At 47.6% G+C, this 14,069-nt stretch overlaps 1 protein-coding gene across 1 annotated transcript; it reads right to left on the bottom strand.

Annotated features, from left to right (window-relative positions):
* Positions 1-2,690: 2,690 nt before the first annotated feature.
* On the bottom strand, positions 2,691-8,779 carry LOC136638801 (retinol dehydrogenase 7-like). The gene is made up of 4 exons (XM_066612830.1): positions 8,467-8,779; positions 3,992-4,250; positions 3,574-3,731; positions 2,691-2,899 (listed from the first exon to the last, which is right to left on the bottom strand). The coding sequence occupies exons 1-4, from the start codon at positions 8,777-8,779 to the stop codon at positions 2,691-2,693; spliced, it is 939 nt and encodes a 312-aa protein (XP_066468927.1).
* Between the last annotated feature and the right edge of the window lie 5,290 nt (positions 8,780-14,069).

Genomic DNA, 14,069 nt, shown 5'->3' with positions numbered 1-14,069 from the left:
TGAGTTCAGCAGCCAATTAGAATTCAGAACCAGTCATGTTCTAGTGGTGGACGTGCAGTCAGGCAGCTCGCTCATGGAGGGTCACCCCTCCCAGCCTGAAACCTGCAACCGGAACAGTTTCCTCATCAAGGTGTCCTTGGCCAGTCAGCCACTCTGGGAACTGCTATCTCTTAGACATGAGGGCCGGCCACTCCCTCATCCCCCTAAGAAGCTAGCTCCTAAGGAATGCCCTAATGAGCAACTTTCTCACACCTATGTTTGGCTAACATGGCTCCAGGCAGTTAACATGGCTTCATTTGTTTTTACCCAGTTTTGCCTTTTCTGTGACACCAGACATGAGTGTGCCATTGGCCAGGGCAAGCCCTTGGGCCCAGCTCCATCCTGGAAGGCCACAAGTTCAGCTCTGGGTCCCAGGGGGAGAAATGTTGGAATTTGGGTGCAGTATCACCTGCAGGACTCTGGGGGACAGACACCTGAAACCTCTTGCCTGCTCTCTGTGATAACTGTAGGAGGCGTACCCCTTTGTGCAGTTTTCATTGCTCGCTTCCTTCTACATGTTCCTCTCACCTTGAATGTCAAAGGAAAAGCATGTCATGTTCCTGAGCTTTGTCCCTGAATGGGGATGCAGCCATTACTGATGACCATCCTTTCACACTCACACAAAGAGAATTGCTATGGGTTCTCTGTTCCATTAGTAATAGAAGCCTCTGAAATGTCAGATGATGTGTATGCTTGAGAAACTGCGAGTCTTGAAACGTTAACTGCCTCCGCTCCTGTGTTTATTGATAGCAGCAAACCACAGCAATGGAATTTCCCATAGGAAAGGGGTCTTCAGCTGATTGCTGTGCCTCACAAACATGCCTTATGGCATGCTTGCGACCGTGCACACTGGTGGTGAGCTGGTGCACTGAGCCCAGGATTGGGCTCTGAGATGGCTTCAGAGGTCCAAGGATGTGCCTGCAAAGAGTGACCACAAATCTCTGAACTGCTTCATCTAATATTGACCCTACCAAGGTTGCAGCTGCTTGAACTGTCTCTCCCTCTGTGTGTATGTGTGCGAGCATGCAAATGTATGTATGTACAAGCAAACTTCATCTTGAAGCAACATGCTTCAATTACTATGAACTAGGAAAATGGACCTCCACAGAGGTCTTCTGCTGCCATAAGATTTTCTGAGGAAAAAGTCATATCTGGGTTAGTGAATAAAAGCCTAATCCTGAGCTCTTTAACATCAGCGGTACGAGTGTACCGCTGGCACTGGGTGTTGCAAATGTGCTGTAAGGCACCCAGACAGGAGGTCCACCAGCGCTGAGACAGCACCAGTTGGTGCTGAGCCTCAGTGCCGCTTGGAGGGCTGGCTGGCACTCCAGTAGCACCAGGGTGGGCACTCCAGCAGTACTCGAAGGGTTAGCTGGCACTCCAGCAGCACAGGGGTAAGTAGTATCGGGGTGGGGGGAGGCAGGGAGTGGGCAGAATAGGTGGGTGAGGGTGGGCAGGGGGAGGAAACAAGGGGTGGGCTGGGGCAGGCAGAGTCTCTCAACTGTGCCAGCAAAATAGCTGGTGCAGACTTGAGAAGCCCCATTGCGTGGTGTGGGGCTTTCCTGGTGGAAGGGTATGATAATCCTGTTCCCCTGAGGAGACCTCTGGTGGCTGCAGTGGGGCTGCAGGATATAGTGGTAGCTGCTTTGGCACCGCTGCACCCAGTGGCAGCGCCATCTTTAGGCTTGGACAATTATTTATTCACAAAAACAGAGTGCCTGCTGCATTTCCACATAATTTGCTGTTCTTGCATCCAATCAGCTTCTTTTAAAGTAGTTGGATAATTCATTTTTGTGTCTGCATCCATTGCAATTTGTCTTTCATTTGCACCAGATGTACAGCAGACAGGAAGCAGGATGCCCCATGCTTCGAGAAGGCTGTTCACTGAATCTCTGAATGAGTCAGTGTTATGATGTTGCCTTGTTCTAGTTTTGCTTCAGAAAAAAGTGTGCTTTGCCTACCAGAAATGCTGGTAAAACATATCTCTGTACTCACAATATATCTATGTATTCACACTGGAGTGGCATGTGAATACCACTATCGACCACATAATGTGGCTGGAAAATCATATGAGCCAACAGCTCAGAAAACCAAGAAGAAAATATCCTAACCCTAAGAAAAAGAAACCCTTATTTAAAAATAAAACTTTTAAATGTTACTTGATTACTAACTCTTCATTTGACTGAGAAATTAGAAGAGACAATTAAAGTTAACTACAGGTTGAGCACCCCTTATCCGGAATTCCAAAATACTGAATATTCCAAAATATGGAGCTTTTTCTGGGTGAAAACATGACTTTTTTTTTTTTACTTTTTTGCCTAAAGAAATAAAATCACAAACTGTGCTTCATGCACCAACCTTGTATTATGGATAAAATTATTAAAAATATTATATAAAATTACTTTCAGGCTATGGGGTATATTTGCATAAGGGGTATATGAAACAAATGAATTTTGTGTTTAGATTTGGGCCCCATCCCCATGATCTGCCATTATGTATGTTCCAGTATTCCGAAATCCAGAAAAATCCAATATCCAAAACACTTCTGGTCCCAAGCATTTCGGGTAAGGGATGCATAACCTGTACTATCTCCAGCTGCTTGACTTGCCTGGACAACTGTAATTTTAAATCTGCAAAATAATCTATATTGCCTATACTGGCTTTGGGAAAATCCATCTAAATACAAAGTCCGTCATTGAGGTTGGCAGATAAGAGGAAGGAATGTAGACCAGCTGTGCATCCCAGCCAGCAGAATAGCGGGTGCGAGGGTGGCATGACTTCAGGGCATGTTCCAAGCAGTCAATGACCTTGTAGAAGTTGCTACTGAAAGTCCTACCGATTATTTGATTTAATTGGAAATCTGTGTGTGAGACATGAAGCACATGAGAAGCACATGACACTCTGAAAAGTGAGGCATTTTGACATTTTATTCATTTAACTGCCCAATCCTATCCTTCCCTGCTGCTTGTACAGCCCTGCCAAAAATGGATGTGCTGTGTTCAGTTGGGGGGGGGGATTAATTGGGAAGCTTCCGCAGGGAAAGGGGACTAAAATTCCCTTACCCTTGCATAAGCCTCTTACTCCACAATGTGGTCTTGGACCTGCATTAGCAATTTCACTAGCGCAAGTCTGAGGAGACAAAGGGGATGGAGAGGCTGCTGCCAGAGGAAATAGGATCCTGCATGTGTCATCACTGCCATACCCAGTCCCTCCTGCAGCGTCCCCACTCATGTTATGCTCCCCAAGTTTTTCCCTTTCCTTCCCCTGTTCTGCCCTTCCCCCACACTCCTGCTGGCTTACCTGCTCTGGCAGGCAGGGGGAGGGTCAAAGATGTGTGTGGGAAGGCTCCCTGAGTGCGCTGCTGGAACGTGCTTTAGGGCGCTTTTGCAGCAGTCGCCATCAGTGGAGCGCACATTCCATTAGTGGCAAGACCCAGTAAGATTAACTGAAGCTTTGTGACTTTCAGCCCTTCAATATCTCACACGTGCAAGCCCTGAATGGAATTATGTGAAATAAAGGAGCGCATTAACTCACACTTCTCAAAGTACGGCTGCCCATAGGATTCCCTGATGTCAGAGGGCACCCGCTTCCATGCTTCCTGCACATCCTCTACCACAGAGTTGACAATAGGTGTACTGAAACCACCAGGCTCAATAATGATGACTTGGACCCCAAAAGGATTAAGCTCTCGCCTGAATTGGAAACAAGGAAAGATCATCTCACAATGATCCATTATATAATACTAATAATTATAATAATATTGATGCTTAATATTTTTTAGTCCTGTTCAGGAGTTTGATAGGAAGGGCCCTCCAATCACTGGTTCAAGTCAACCACTGGTTCTCATATTGATGTGTTAATATACCAGGTAGTGATTGTCCTTTCAATGATTTTTAAAATGATCACAGTAATAACAGCAGATGTTGCACTCATGGAAGGAAGCACACATTACCTTAGGCTGTCAGAAAAAGCCTCCACTCCGTGCTTGGATGGGCAGTACCCTCCTCCAATAGTTGCTAGTCTTCCTGCTGTGCTAGACATGTTGACCACCCTCCCTCTGGCTTTTTTCAGCAGGGGTAGCATGTGTAGTGTGACGTCGATCAGCCCAAGCAGGTTGACATTGGTCACCTTTGCAAAGTCATCTTTGGTCAGCCATCCATTGGGAGCTGATGGAACAGCTATGCCCGCGTTGTTCACCAAGCCCCAGAGCCCTGTGGGAGGAGAGAATGCACATGTTTAAGACTGTCTATTGTATTTGATATCATTTCTGATGGTCCTGCCTGAGCAAACAATTAATTCTCTCCTCCTCCAACATGGCATTCCTCATCTCCTATGGTGTGGAGGTGACTGTATGAACCATATGATCATAAGCAATAAAGATACTATATGATCTAAGCAATATGAGACATGTTTAGAGCAAGTGTGAAAGTTCAGCTGAACAATCTCTCCAGATAATTAGAAGAGAAACAGCACACAGGGGAGGGGGGGTGAGAGGGAGAAGTATTTGCAATTTCTTAATGACAAGGTTGGAATTACAAGTTTGGAATTCTTAATTAAGATGGACCCTCTTATTCCAAGCTCTCATACAAACTGATGTTTTCTGTGAAAAGCAAGGGAAATCTAGGTCCAGACTTCCATTTTGCAAGCTGCAACTACTTGGGGCCAGCTGGTAAAAATCTTCTTGATTCTGGAACAGCAGATTCAGGCCAGCACAATTTGAAATAAAAACTGACAACCCAGTCCTGAGCTGCCTGGTGCACAGGGCTGCAGCAGCGCTGAAAATGGCTGCCATTGAATCCAACACGCCCCAGACAGCCATTGCTGCGTCCTCAGGAGAAGGGGACTTTTGTCCCCTCCCCCAGTAGGGCGAGTAGCCCCACAATGGGGCTACTCGAGTCTACGACAACCCAAATGTCACCATATAAGTAAGAGCCTCTGTGTCAGGTGGGTGGTCCAACACAGAGGCTCAGGATCCGGTGGAGCAAAGCTCCACTGGTCCCACCTCCCTCCCACCCTGCTCTCTCTCCCTGGCATTGAGACAAGGCCATGAAGCCACTCATGCTAACAGACCAAATGTTTAATGAAGCAAATGTTATGCCATGCTATGAGTGTTAATAAGCCATTATGTTTATGGATGTTTACGGTTAAATTAGTTTAAAACAAAATGTTATGTTTATATGTTTAGCATGCCCACAAACAAATTTGCAAAAACATCCATTTAGCTCTAGGCTTTTCTGAAACTGTTAGACTAGCAGCCTTTGCTAGATCAGTCTCAAGGAATGTCAAGGACACAAGATAAGGTACAAGTTTCAAAGCACTAAGAAGCTGGAATTAAAACGGAGTTTGGCAGATGCAGACATCAGCAGAAACAGATAAGCAGAAATGGACAGGAACAATAAGAGAAAGCCCCTAATTGGCAGAACATTCCAGAGGACTTCTGTCAGAGCCTCTAAGCCAGGGGTGTCCAAAGTTTTTGGCAGGAGGGCCGCATCATCTCTCAGACACTGTGTCGGGGGCCGGGGGAAAAAGGAATTAATTTACATTTAAAATTTGAATAAATTTACATAAGTTTACATAAACGAATATATTAAAGATGAACTTATATGAATGAATGAAAGTCTTGCAATAGCTCAAGGTCTATAAAAGGCCTTACGCAAAGCAAGGCTGGCCTTTCCTTTGCTGCCACTACTGCATCACAGACATGAAACAGTGGAGGGAGTGGAGGGAGCCCTTGGCCCACAGCTCACACAAGAGGTCAAACAGTCACCCTCACACTGAGAGCAGTTGCGTCGGGCCAGTTCGGGCTCCAACAATTCTCTGAAGGGCCAGAGGCTCATTGGAGACTGGGGACTCCCAGCGGGCCGCATTGAGAGGCCTCAAGGGCCGCAAGTGGCCCCAGGGCTGGGGTTTGGGCATCCCTGCTCTAAGCTAACAGAGAAACCTGGATTCAATTAAAATAAAAAAGAGTTTTTAAATTCTTTATTTACAATAAGAATTTAGTTTGTCTTGTATTAAATATATGTTTTCACATAGAATAGAAGATACCACTATACATCACAAATAGAGAATCACACATAGAATAAAGGGAAAACCAAAAGCTTGGTTAGCAGAAGACTCACAGTGATTGATGAGCCAAGACAGAAAGAATGTTGAATAGATAAGCAGGTGGCTCTTGTGAAGGTCAGGAGATAATTGCAAAAGACTTATCAAAACCTAGTGCTGTGATAAATGAGTAAAGAGTGCCATCTAGTGGTTGTTAAATTATATGTCTCAAATGTAAATTTTGACTTGTAACTTGAAACTGACCAATCCTGAGAAAGCCTCCATCTCTGATGTCATAACCCCAGCCAATGACAGTGTGAGATTCTCAGACAAAGGAACCAAAAAACTCTATAAGCAAGAGGTTCACACTGGAACGTTGCTTTCCTCTGGAGGCACTGAGAGTTCCCACATAGCTCTCATTGCTCTCTCCTTTTGGACAGGAGTCCCTGAGAAGCCGCTGCTGGCAATGAATAAAGCTTGCAAATGATCACCACTCTTGCCTACTGAGTTTGCTTTTGGACTTTGCTGCTGACCTTGCAACAGCATGCCTCCTCCCTGCCCCCCTCTGCCCCAGAACGCCTCCTCCACGCCTCCCCCCATTCCCCCACCTACCTCTCCACTGCCCAGAGGTCCATGCAATCGCCAATTTGGCAGAGCTCCAGGGCTCCACCAGCACTAGGGCCTGCAAATGTGCCTTATGGCACGTTTGCAACAGTATGTGCCAGCTGTGAGCCAGCACACACTGTGTAGGATTGGGCTCTGAGTCCCTTCCTGGTACCCAAGGACACCATAATTGGGAAGGTAACTGCAGCTGTGGATCCCTAGTTGGAAGGGGTGGAGTGATTGCCTGTCCCATATTTATTCAGGCCTGTCCCCTGATTGAGTGATAACTACTTTAGGGGTATAAATTACATTGAATTGGAAGGAAGAGATCTTTATAGGTGCTTTCCACCAGTTTCAGTATGGACATACGTTCTCAGCAGACTTTGGAGAATAGTTGAAGGACCTGTCCTTTACTTATGCTCAGAGGGAAAGACCTGGTGAGTGTTAGGGTAAGTTAACTTAGAAAAAGCTTAGCTTTATTGTTTTAGCTCATGTTTCTCTGTGTTAAGTCTCTTGAAGCATCTAATGCCTTTCTTAAGGATGTGTAACCTACAATTTTATTCATAATAAATCCTTCAAATCTACAGGCTTGTGTCTGTGTGAGTACAGAAGGAACTGGGTTCATCTTAGTCTAGACCTTGCCACTCAGTTATACTTCCAGACTATTTACAGCAAATCTGGAGGCTGAGTCCTGCGGTGGAGGGGTCTTGAAGACTGGAAGTAAGAGCTGGAAGTAGCCCAAAAGCCTTCAACTTTCCCTGGAGGACTGGCTGTTAATTAGGGTGGTTGCTCTTACCGAAGTCTGGGGGCTAAATTGCCCTAGAGAAAAGTGTACACACTTAGCTTGCAAGTGGTTGAGCTAGCCAGTAGAAATGCCTAAGAATTTTGTACTTAGTGACTTGGTTTATTTGTCTAAGGGTGCAATCCTAAGTGCGCCCTGGGCTTGCGCAAGTCAGGGATGTGAGCCAGGGATGTGAAAGAACAAATATATCATGGAGGACCTGGCAGCCTGAGGAACTGCGTGGTTGTGACACTTTCCACTTTCTATACTTTCTGTAGTCACATATGCAACCTGCTTATGCTGATATGCTCCTAAATATAAGCCAAGAGTCACAGATCAAGTTAAAGATACAAGAGCAAGACTGTACTGGCAGATTGTAGAAGACCTATGTATGTCAAGTAGATAGTGGTCTGCACAGGTTCTCCCAAAGGTCAGTCTGTTCCTCTGCTGTTGGGTTAATTTTTGGGTTAAAGTGCTGAAACAGTTTGTTAGTTTGTTCCCTCCCTTGCCTTATCATGTCAGGTGATGTTCTGGGCACTAAGTCAAGGTCATGAGCCTGGATGAAGCAAAACTTCAGGGGATTGCATCATCTTTTTCTCATGAAACTGTGTTAAAGGAGGAGTGAGAGACCATTTGTTAGGCTTCAAGCATTGCATATGGTAATCTACAGAGGGACCACATGCAAACTTGCCCACAAGAAGGACATGTCTAGTAGAAGAAGGCATGATTTCTATCTGTAGTGATGCAAGAAAACGGTACTATGTTTTGTCTGAGGGAATTATTGCCTGTGCAAAGTAATAAATCCCAGCATCTCTCTATCTCGCACTGGTCTGTTCCTTGTCTCCATATCCAAAAAGAACCTTTACCTTTCTAGCAATACAAAGCCACAGTGTTCTTTTCTAATCAGTTGGCAACACTTGCTGCTCCCAGCAAATCATATGCTTGCATCATATAGAATGAAGTACAGACAAAAAACGAGAAAAGTGGGAAGAATCAGCTACCTTTGCTCCCCACACATCCTTTCACCCACTCAGTCGCTGCCTCAACGCTCTCTGTGCAGGTGACATCCAGGATGGTGGTTCTCAGTCGCTCCGACGTGGCCTTCTCCAGCTGCTCTTCCCCCTTCTGGGTGAGGCAAGCCGCCAACACTCTCAATCCCTGTGCATCTAACTGCCTGGCCAGCAAGTTCCCGAAGCCAGAGTCGCAGCCAGTGATGAAGACATATTTCTCAGTCAGGTTCTCCACCATCTGCCTCTCCCGGTACCATCGGCGAAGGAAGTAAAGCCCCAGCAGGGCAGCCAGGTAGAGCCACATGGCTAAAATGGCAGGATAAGAAACAAGAAACAATGGAATTAGCAATCCATTAACCCAACATTTTGAGCAAAGTGATGAAAGCAGAGGATACTACTTGGAAAAGTGCCAAACAGAATGTTTTCGTGTCAGGCAGCTGTTAATGGCTAATTGCTCAATCCTACTCAGCGTGCACCGGCTCACCACTGGCATGCACTGTTGCAAACCTGCTGTAAGGCACTTTTGAAGCCCCTAGTGCTGGCGCTCCACCAGCTGGAGCACTGGATGGTTGTGGGCTAGCGCCAGTGAAGCACTGGAGCTCCACCACTTGGCAGTCGTGCAGTCCGCAGAGCAGCAGTGAGGTAGATGGGAGGTGGGGAAGAGGCATTCCGGGGGGGGGGGTCGCTGGAGGGAGGTCTGGGAGAGGGCGAGGAGGAGATGTGCCGGGGGGGAGAGAGTGGGGCGGGAGGGAGGCGGGACCAGTGGAGCTTTGCTCAGAGCCTCCATGTTGAGCTGGCTGTGTTGGGTCGTCATAGAATTGAGTAGTTCCATTGTGGGGCAACTTGAATTACCTGGGGGAAGGGGACAAAATTCTTCTCCTGAGGAGGAGGTGGTGGCTGCCTGGAGTGCGCTGGATGCTCAGGATTGGGCTGTCCAATGTTCTACCAGGAAAGAAAAAAAAATCTGGCAAGATTATGCTGTTGTTTAACCACCAGAGCTGATATTTTCCCAAGATAGACGAACTGTTCTCACATGCATACATTTGGGCCTCTTCAGCCTAGAAAAGAGACACCTGAGGGGGGACATGATTGAGACATACAAAATTATGCAGGGGATGGACAGAGTGGATAGAGAGATGCCCTTTAGACTCTCACATAACACCAGAACCAGGAGACATCCACTAAAATTGAGTGTTGGGAGAGTTAGGACAGACAAAAGAAAATATTTCTTTACTCAGCGTCTGGTTGGTCTGTGGAACTCCTTGCCACAGGATGTGGTGATGGCATCTGGACTAGACGCCTTTAAAAGGGCGATTGGACCAATTTCTGGAGGAAAAATCCATTACGGGTTACAAGCCATGATGTGTATGTGCAACCTCCTGATTTTAGAAATGGGCTATGTCAGTATACCAATGCAAGGGCACCAGGATTCAGATCTCTTGTTATCAGGTGTGCTCCCTGGGGCATTTGGTGGGCCGCTGTGAGATACAGGAAGCTGGACTAGATGGGCCTACGGCCTGATCCAGCAGGGCTGCATTTTTTTATTTATTGGATTTGTAATCCACTTTTCTCCCCGGAGGGCATCCAAGGCGGCTAACAATATTTAAGTCATAAAATACATAAAATACAACAACAATACAATAGTTAATAAACAACCAGCAGCAATAAAACCAGCAGTAAAAGCAATTATTAAAAGCAGTCATCATGCCCTCCATCAGGCATCAAAGGCTTGCTGAAATAAAAATGTCCTCAAGCCTCACCGGAAGGTTAATAATGAAGGAGCTGTTGGTAACTGTAAGGGGAGGGAATTCCACCACCAAGAATGCCCTGTTTCTGGCCTCCATCCCCCTCACATCTCTTAATGGTGGCACAACCAACCGGGCCCCCTCTGATGACCGAAGAGAACAGGCCGGAATATATGGTAGAAGGCGGTCTCTCAAATATGCTGGTCCCAAACTGTTTAGGGTTTTAAAGGTCAAAACCAGCACCTTGAATTGAGCCTGGGAATGAACAGGCAGCCAGTGCAGCCACCGGTGCTCAGAGTTGTTGGTTCTGAACCCTAGAGCCCTCAAAGATCCCTGTTCGGTAATACTGCCACCACCCTGTAAGAGCCAGTGCCTCAGTCCAGGGAAACTGAGACCCTCTAGGCTTAACTATATCCCTTGTAGGCACTGAGCTCTTTCTTTACTTAAAGTCTCAGTCCTCAAGTTTCTAGTCCACAATGAGGATTTTTGGTAGCTTGCTGAACGGCTAGGCAGGATTCTGAACCTTTGTCCCCAACAGACAATGAACCAACATGATAAAAAGATTTTCTACTTTATTAAATACATAGGGTTACAAAAAGGTTACAAAAGGCAGCAAATGCTAGAGGCATAAAACTTCTAGGAAACATAACAGCATAAAACAACAAAGCTAACTGGCTAACTCTATTATTTACTAACCCTCACCTGGGTCAGCTTCTTTTCTAGATCCTCAGACCAGTTACCTATGGCCACATGGTCCTGGTGGGGCAGGATGTGCACCCACCACCTCTCTCACTCAGAGACCAGGAACAAAAACCCTGTCCTCCAGAAGTGGGGCTGGAAGCTCGCCCTCTCAGCTCTTCCCTCCCCCTGGAGATCTGCAGCTGCATTCCATCCTTGATGGGCGTCTTTCTGGCTCCTAGGTGCTACATAATCACCTTCCATTGAGATGTAAATCCTAGCAGCTAGGAAATGCAAGCCACTTCTGTGTTACTGTTTTAGCTTGGTTCAGGCCTTGCAGTGCTACTAGGCCTGAACTGTACATATCCATGACAACCAGCACCTTGAATTGAGCCTGGGAATGAACAGGCAGCCAGTGCAGCCACCGGAGCAGCGGCGTGACAGAGTCAAACTGCCAACCTCCAGCAACCACACGAGCCGCCACATTCTGCACTAGCTGCAACTTCTGGACCGTCTTCAAGGGCAGCCCCACATAGAGCGCGTCGCAGTAGTCTAATCTTGATGTCATCGTGGCATGGACCACCATAGCTAGTTCCGACTGAGGCAGGTACGGCTGCAGCTGGTGCACCAACCAAAGCTGGGCAAAGGCACTCCTGGCCACAGCTGACACCTGGGCATCCAGGAGCAGCTGTGAGTCCAGGATAACCCCCAAGCTGCCAGCCTGCTCTTTCAGGGCGAGTGCAACCCCATTCAGACCAGGGCGATAGTCCAGTACCCGCACCGTGGATTTCTGAACCAGGAGGACCTCTGTCTTGTCCAGTTTTAATTTCAGCTTGTTTGCCCTCATCCAGATCCCAAATGCCTCTAGGCAGCGCTCCAGGACAGAGACAGCCACCCTGGAGTCTGGTGGAAAGGAGAGATAGAGCTGAGTGTCATCAGCATACTGATGGCACCCAACTCCAAATTCCCGGATGACCTCTCCCAGTGGTTTCATATAGATATTAAAATAACATGGGGGACAGTATAGAAGCCTGTGGCACCCCACACTCTAAAGGCTAAGGTACCGAACAGGAGTCTCCCAGTACAACCATCTGGCATCTATCAGCCAAGAAGAAGGGAACCACCGCAAAACGTTGCCTCCAATCCCCAACTCAGACAACCGTCCCAGAAAGACACCATGGTTGATGGTGTCAAAAGCTGCTGAAAGGTGCAAAAGGACCGGCATGGATGCACTCCCACCATCCAGTCCTCGGTGTAGGTCATCCACCAAGGTGACCAAGGCTGTCTCCATCCCAAAGCCCAGCCTGAAGCCAGACTGAAAGGGATCCAGATAATCCGCTTCATCCAAGGCCATCTGGAACTGATGGTCACCACCTGCTTGACCACTTTGCCCAGAAATGGGAGGTTTGATACTGGCCAATAATTATCTAATATAGAAGGGTCCAGAAAGGGCTTTTTTTTCAGGAGGGGGAGAACCATAGCCTGCTTTAAATCCAGTGCTTTAAACCCCCTTCCTCAATGATGAATTTACTACCCTCTCTGTCTGCTCAGCCATTCCCTCCCGGGCAGATCTAATCAGCCATGCTGGGCATGGGTCCAGTGGGCAGGCAGACGGCCTCACACTCCAAAGGATCCTGTCCACATCCTCAGGTTCCACAAGCTGAAAAGAATCCCACACACTGGAACCAACAGGTGCCATCACCAGACATTGCCAATGTGGAGTCCAAGTCGTGGTGAATCCAAGCGATTTTATCCACAAAGTGCCTGTGTCATGGGGACACACCCCGTGACCGGGAGGGCATGCCCCCAGGGACCCAGCTGAGCGCAAAGGGCCTGCCTGCATGGGGGGAAGGCAGTCTACCTGGGGGGTGACAGCAGGGGCAGACATGAGCACCTCGCGGCTCGGCTGGTGGCAGCTCCAGGCAGGACGCCTGTCCTCCCCACAGCCCATCTAGGTTCATGGGTGCCGCCTACAATGGAGGCGGAGGACCCGTTCCTCGCTCCCCGCTGTTAGGTAAGAACCTGTCCTACTTTAGAGCAGGGTGCAGTCAAACAGGCAGACACAGCAGAGTCTTCAGGTGCAATTGAATTTTGAGTACAGAGCCATACACAGAATAGGTAGAGCAATCCAGGTCATACACATGTAATACAGCAGTTCAGAGATGCCAGGATGGTGGGAGGTGGGGATGCACTACCTGGGGAAGCCCAGGAGGGGTGGAGCCTCGCAGCCAGGGTTCCCCGACCTCTCCTGACCCAGGGGTGGGCAGGCTCCGCCTTCCGAGGCAAAGCCTCATAAAGAGCAGGGAGGGGGAAGAAGGACAGGAAGAGGGAGGGAATGAGGCCACCTCCCTCTGTGGCCAAGAGGGTAAGGAGGGAGACCAGCGCAGAGGGAAAGAGGGCTGGACAGGTCGAGGAGGGGTGAGCCCCACCGGACACTCCAGGGGAAGGGAAAGAAACCCAGCTACCTTCCCCAATACTCCTTCAGACTTACCTCGGGAGGCTCCAGGTGCCGAGGGCCTGATGAAGGATGTCCCAGGGCTGCTGCAACCAGTAGGGCAACTTGGCATGGCATCTGCAAGGGGTGGAAGGAGAGAAGGAACTCTTGTTAATTGGACTTGGCATACTACACAGCAGTTCGATAGCTCAGTTGTGGAAAGGTCCTTTCGTGCTTCCTACAGCTACGAGAAGAAATTAAATCATTTCTTGAAGAGAAAAATCGACCAGAACCACTGTTGTCAGACTCTGATTGGCTTGTGAAACTAACATTTTTTGCAGACCTGACAGATCACATGAACAAACTAAATCTGCTCCTGCAAGGAGAAAAGAACTTGATTTTTGATGTCTTCTCACATGTGAATTCATTCTGGTCAAAACTGATGTTCTTTGAGAGATAAATACAAAACAAGTCCTTGGTGCACTTCCCCTGCAGCACAAGATTCTGTTGGGGAAACAAATGCAACATTCCCATCCTCATTTGCACTAGAAGTAATAAAGGACCTGCAGAAACAATTTAAGGAGCGCTTGTCTGACCTTTATGCAGAGGCAGAGGAAATAAAGACACAACTGACTGTGATGTTGACACACTGCCACCTCAGTGTCAATTGGGAATAACTGATAATAACTGATAATAATAATAACAACAACAACAGGTATTTATATACCGCCTTTCTT

Source organism: Tiliqua scincoides, chromosome 2 (genome assembly GCF_035046505.1).
Source record: "Tiliqua scincoides isolate rTilSci1 chromosome 2, rTilSci1.hap2, whole genome shotgun sequence".
Classification (NCBI taxonomy): Eukaryota; Metazoa; Chordata; class Lepidosauria; order Squamata; family Scincidae; genus Tiliqua; species Tiliqua scincoides.
Note: the sequence above shows the minus strand (reverse complement) of the source record. Positions and strands in the feature narration are given on the sequence as shown.